At 38.7% G+C, this 6563-nt stretch overlaps 2 protein-coding genes across 2 annotated transcripts; both read left to right on the forward strand.

Annotated features, from left to right (window-relative positions):
• The first annotated feature begins 812 nt into the window (after window positions 1–812).
• Window positions 813–2901, forward strand: LOC138884014 (uncharacterized). Its single transcript, XM_070164751.1, has 5 exons — window positions 813–938; window positions 1551–1746; window positions 2031–2180; window positions 2276–2331; window positions 2599–2901. Exons 1-5 carry the CDS (start codon window positions 813–815, stop codon window positions 2899–2901), a joined length of 831 nt encoding a protein of 276 aa, XP_070020852.1.
• A 288-nt stretch (window positions 2902–3189) lies between these two features.
• LOC138884015 (uncharacterized) lies at window positions 3190–5757 on the forward strand. The gene is made up of 2 exons (XM_070164752.1): window positions 3190–3446; window positions 4809–5757. The coding sequence occupies exons 1-2, from the start codon at window positions 3190–3192 to the stop codon at window positions 5755–5757; spliced, it is 1206 nt and encodes a 401-aa protein (XP_070020853.1).
• Window positions 5758–6563: the final 806 nt, after the last annotated feature.

Genomic DNA, 6563 nt, shown 5'->3' on the forward strand with positions numbered 1-6563 from the left:
AGCACTTATGGCCATTGGAGAATCAGATGATGAACAAGAGGTAAGTGTGATTCATCATAAAGACAAGATTAAATTTTTGTCTAAAGAAAGGTTATCAGAACTATTGCTAGACTTTATCGATGAGTCTGAGATAATAAACAATAAGAAGGAACAACTGTCTAGCCAAGTGCAAAAATCTACAATCTAGGGTTAATGAAAGTGACAGTAAAAATGCTAAGTTGAAGAACCAAGTTCTTGAACTTGACACCAGTGTCTTAGAACTTAGGTCTGAAAATTTAAAACTAAAGTCAGGAACAGGTAAGAAGAAAGTTGATCACACATATCTCACCTTAAAAGAAAATCTAGGAAAGATGAAGGATGAGTTGCATAAGAAAGATGAGCAGATAAGAGTCTTAAAAGAAGACCTAGGGAAGGTAAAACATGAAGTAGACAGAACTTGCAAATGGAATAAGGCTTCTGATGCACTATCCTGGCTACAAAAACACCACAGTAGCAACAAGAGATGAATTGGCTATGAGACTCAAGAACCTAAGTGGGACCCCAAAAACAAGTACATCACTCTTCCTGAAAACAAAATCTGTACACACTGTGGCAAGACTAGTCATTATAAAAATGAATGTAATGCAAAAGAAAGTTCAGTCAAAAGAACAATACCCTTGTTCAAGAGAAAAATAGGCTGCCTGTATGGGCCAAAAGGAATTTAATTTATCCCTTTGCCTATAGAAAGCGACCCAAACTAGTTTGGGTTCCTAAGACTAACCTCTGATTTCTTTTTACAGGTCCAAGTGAAGTGAAGTAGCCAAATATGGTACATGGATAGTGGATGCTCAAAACATATGATTGGAAGCAAGAACCAGTTCCTTTTACTTGAGGGCTTAAAAGGAGGTAATGTCTCCTTTGGAAATGGGAAAAAAGGTGAGATTATTGGGGTTGAAAAGGTAGGTAAGCCAAACTCACATTCCATTGAGAATGTCTACTTGATAGATGGCTTGAAAGATAGCCTAATCAGTGTATCACAACTGTGTGACAGAGGTAACCTTGTAGCATTTACCTCTACCAAATACTTTGTGATTAATCTTACCACTGACAAGATTGTTTTGTATGGAAAAAAAGTTAACAATATTTACATTGTAGATTTGTCCATCCTTTCTGAAAATGAACTCACTTACTTGAGTGTGCTGGACAATGATACCCTCCTATGGCACAAAAGACTTGGTCATGCAAGTCTGAATCAACTCAACAAATTAGTCTCCAAGGAACTAGTGATAGGGTTACCTAACATCAAGTTCAAGGAAGAAAAAGTTTGTGAGGCCTGTGCAAGGGGGAAGCAGGTAAGATCATCCTTTAAAAGCAAGAAAATGGTAAGCACAACCAGGACGATGGAACCGGTTCATATAGATCTCTATGGTCCAATGAGAACATTGAGCAGATGTGGTAAGAAATATGTGATGGTACTTGTTGATGATTATTCTAGGTTTACCTGGGTTCTGTTTTTAACATCTAAGGATGAAGCATTTGACATGTTTACTGCCTTTGTTAGAAAAACTTAGAAAGAACTAGATAATCAACTTGCATCAATCAGGTCTGATCATGGAACTGAATTTGAAAATGCTAAGTTCGCTGAATTTTGCGATGAGCATGGTATAGATCATAATTTTTCTTCCCCTAGGACTCCTCAACAAAATGGAGTAGTTGAAAGAAAGAATAAGATTCTTGAAGATATGGCTAGGACTATGCTACATTCTAGTAAATTGCCTCATAGCTTCTGGGCAGAGGCTGTAAATATTGCATGTTACAACATTAACAGATGCTTGACTAGACCTCTTGTAGAGAAGACTCCCTATGAGTTACTTAAAGGGAGAAAACCAAATATATCCTATATTAGGCATTTGGATGCAAGTGCTTTGTGCACAATAATGGAAAGGACTCCCTAGGTAAGTTTGATCCCAGAAGTGATGATGGAGTATTCTTGGGATATTCTTCACATAGAAAAGCTTATAAAGTGTTCAATAAAACAACTTTGTGTGTAGAAGAAAATATACATGTAGTTTTTGATGAAACTAACATTCTTTCTGTGAGAGAGGAACATGAAAATGAAGCTATTGGGCTGGTAAAAGAATTGAGTGAAGTCTCAGCTCAAGATAAAGTTGCACCAAAAGAAGGAACAGGTGATGGAACAGGTTCTTCCATCTAGGGCAACCTAACAGGGGGAACTGAACAAAGAGGAACTGAAACCAATTCCCTAAAGGAACCTGTTCATGACCTTGTTCCTCAGCAACAGAACATGGGAGAAACATCAAGCTGAAATTAGTTGGTTGTGAAACCTCACAAGTATCAAAGTTCTCATCCCATTGAGAACATAATCACTAATCCAACCTCTGGAGTTAAAACTAGATCACAATTAAAGAATATGTGTGCTTTTGATGCTTTTCTATCTCTTATTGAACCTAAAAATGTGTTGAGGCTTTGCAGGATGCAGATTGGGTAAATGCAATACAAGATGAACTCAATCAGTTTGAGAGAAGTCAAGTTTGGCATCTAGTTCCAAGACCCAAGGACAGATCAATAATTGGCACTAAATGGGTCTTCATAAACAAGCTTGATGAAGATGGAACAGTTACAATGAATAAAACAAGACTGGTGGTCCAAGGTTATAGCCAAGAGGAGGGTATAAATTATGATGAGATCTTTGCTCCAATTGCTAGACTAGAAGCAATAAGACTCCTTATAGCCTTTGCAGCACACATGGAATCCACTCTTCATCAGATGGATGTCAAAAGTGTCTTCCTGAATGGCTACCTAAAAGAAGAAGTGTTTGTCAGACAACCTCTAGGGTTTGAGAGTAAGGAGTGTCCGAAACATGTGTACAAATTAGACAAGGCTCTCTATGGACTCAAGTAGGCTCCTAGAGCATGGTATGAACGACTGTCCAAATTCCTACTTTAACATGGCTACAAAAGAAGTAAAATTGACAGTACTCTATTCCTGAGGGAAAAATGTAAGGATCTTTTTGTGGTACAAATATATGTTGATGACATAATTGTTGGGGCAACCACTGACAAACTAAGTAAGGATTTTGCCCAATTAATGGGGAGTGAGTTTGAAAAGAGTATGATGAGTGAGCTTAACCCAAATAGAACCATGATCCATCAGTAGAAATATGCAAAAGAGTTGATTAAAAAGTTTAAAATGGATGAATCAAAGGAAATAGACACACCCATTGCAACAACTACTAAATTAGACTTAGATGAACATGGTTCATCTATTGATCAGAAGTTGTATAGGGGTATGATTGGTTCACTTTTGTATCTTACTGCTAGCAGACCTGACATAGTTTTCAGTATAGGGCTTTGTGCTTGTTTTCAGGCTAATCCTAAGGAATCTCACTTGACTGTTGTCAAGAGGATACTAAGATATTTAAAAGGCACTACTGATCTGTGTCTTTGGTACCCTAAAGGTAGTAATTTCAATCTAGTAGGGTATGCTGATGCTGACTATGCAGGTTTCCTTATGGATAGGAAGAGCACCTCAGGTATGGCTCATTTTCTTGGTTCAGGTCTTGTATCATGGGCCACTAAAAAGCAGAATTCAGTGGCCTCATCCACTGCTGAGGCTGAATATGTTGTTGCTGCCTCTTGTTGTGCTCAATTGTTGTGGATCAAACAGCAACTGATAGATTTTAGCAGCTAATAGATTTTGGCATTGAAGTTGGTTGCATTCCTATCTTCTGTGATAACACTAGTTCTATAAGTATGACAAAGAACCTTGTTCATCATAAGAGGACTAAGCACATATATGTTAGACATCACTTCTTAAGAGATAACTATGAGAAAGGAATGATTACCATAGAATTCTGTGCTACTGATAAACAAATTGCTGACATTTTTACTAAAGCACTGAGTAGAGAAAACTTTGAAAGGAATAGGTTGGAATTAGGGATGATTAAGATCACCTAATGGGACCAGCTCAGAATGCACAATGAAAAAAATGATGAATTTTTTTTTTGGCTATGAAATCTGAACTTGTGTAAATATCTAGATTAGTTTTTACTCAGCTTAATACTATAAATAGTATACTCTTGTGGCATGTGTTAATATGACTCACTGATCTCTTACAAAATTTTCTCTATTGTGGTAAATTGAGGCATGGTCAAGAGAATTCTAAATGAAGAACCTAGTTCATCTGTATTGTTTCATCTGAATGCCAAGGTATGTTTTCTATACTCTGCACAATTAGAAATATAAATCATGAGGAGAGTCCTACAATTGTTCAACTTCCTAGAAAATCCTATCTGTTTGTTTTTGAACCAGTTCCGTCCTCATTAGAATTCTAACCACAAAAATTGCCTAAAATCTAGGGAAGCCTAACCATTCGTTCAAACTGCAATTTTAGGTTTATTAGACCTCTAATTGACCGCTAAAGCTACCTTATCCATTAAATGAGTTTTTCCCTTTAAATACTCATCATTACTTCCTGCCACCCTCATAATTCAAAATCGTCAAAAACCTTCTTCACTCTCAACTGCTTTCTTCTCCAAAGTTTTAACTTACCAATTCTCTCAAGAAATCAGCTATACTGACAAACCCACAAGACAACCCTGGAACTACTTCATAGCACACTCCCTCTGATTCATCTACCCCTCCTCCACCTAGCACAACTCCCAAACCCAGGCTAAGAAGAGTAAAAATGCTTGCTCGTAAAACGGTGGAATCTGGTGCTCTCTCAAAGAAATTGAATGAGCAATTAAAGGCAAGTCAGACTCAAGATTCTGATTCTGACTTTGATTCTGCGTAATACAAATCTGCTAGTGAGGGGGAAGGACCTGAGTCTTCTGACTCTAAGAAGGCTCAAAAATCCCCTTCTGAGGTAAGTTCTTCTTTGACTGAGAATTTAGAAAATAGGTTTGTTTTGGTTGGGCCTATCAGGGATGTGGAATTACCCGAGTTAAGAAGGAGTGAAGGTAAAAAGAAATTTGAAAAAGAAAAAGAGAAAGAGGGTGAATGTGGTGATGTGAGGGGAAAATGGAAAGGAGTGGCTGATTACTCACCCACTGTTGTACCTGCTATTTGTGGGGTTGCACAAGAAATTGCTGAAGAAAGTGGCAAGAAGTTAGGGGGAAGTGGTTCTAGTGAAGTTGCTGAAGGGTTAGTTAACCTAAGTTCACAGGGAGATAAACCTGGTTCATCTGTTGAAGAAACCCTAGCAGACCTTTTGAAAAAGGTAGGTGCAAGTTACAATCCAAAGAAAAGGAGAACTCTCACACCAAAAGCCCCCAGTGCTCCTAAACCTTCCAAGAAACGAAAAGCTTCCTCCCCAACACCTACTAAAACTTCCTTGCCAAAGGGAAGAGCCACTAGAAGCAGGGTGAAACAGAGTGAGAGTGATCTCCAAAAGGCTTTAGCTGAAAGTAAGAAGAAAAGGATGGATAAAGGAAAAGGTAAGGTTGTAGAGTCCTCAGAAAATGTTGATGTTGAGGAGATGGAACGGTTCTATCAGGAGAAAGTTACAACAGTGGAGGTTCCGACCCCCAAGCCCAAAAAGCCAAAGACTTCTTCCAAGAAGTCTTCCTCTATGTTTGAGGCTCCTGAAACTTCATTGGCCAAAAGGACCAGGTCTGCAGTAAAAAGCAAACAAGTTAGAGTTTCTGAAGATGAGGAATGGAGTGGTGATGAAGAAAGTGAGTCTGGTGGTGAACAAGACAAGCTGGCCATGTTTGGCAAAAGAAATTTTTTGAAGGGATATGGTTCGTTTGGTTGACACACTAGTTGCTCAGGGCTGGAAGGACATGGTCTTTCATATGGATGGGAGATTGTCCAGAAATGAAATCATTGAATTCATGGCAAATGCTGAAGTCAAGGATTGCAGAGTTACAAGCAAAGTCAAAGGAGTTCAAGTGACATTCAATGCAGAGAAACTGGGAAAGATTCTAGACATCCCTGCTGAGGGATATGATGATTACACCAGACAGAGATGGCCAAGTCTGGATTCCCTTCCATCTGCCCTTACAATCACTAGGAGATTTTGTGATGTTGCAGAGGTGAATAAGGCCAATTTTGTGCATAAGAATGAAATGAAGCCACAACACAAAGTCATTTTTGAGTTTGTCAACAAGTGCCTACTGCCAAGGTAGGAAAGAAGGCATATTGCCAATTATATGGACTTAGTTATGATGGAGTGCCTTAAAAGTGGAAGGCAAATTAATTGGCCTACATTCATCATCAATCTACTGGATAGGGTTATCAATGGCTCCAAGGCTCATGCTACCCCCTATGGCTTTATTCTGCCTACAGTTCTGGATAGGTGTAATGTGCCTCTGAAGAAATGGGAAATGGCTACAAGCAAGGATTACTTCGATATTAATACTCTGCTTGCTTGTGAATATTTAGTCAATGCCATTCCAAATGAACCTGGTTCATCCAAGAAGACACCTATCAACAGTAAAGTCAGGGCTCTTGTTCAGGAAAGTGAAGCCAAGGATGCTGAGATAGCTAGGCTAAAGACTCGGTTGGCAGAGGTTGAATCTGAGAGGGATGCTCTCAGAACTGAGCTTACCAAGGAAAAGG

Source organism: Nicotiana sylvestris, chromosome 12 (assembly GCF_000393655.2).
Source record: "Nicotiana sylvestris chromosome 12, ASM39365v2, whole genome shotgun sequence".
Classification (NCBI taxonomy): Eukaryota; Viridiplantae; Streptophyta; class Magnoliopsida; order Solanales; family Solanaceae; genus Nicotiana; species Nicotiana sylvestris.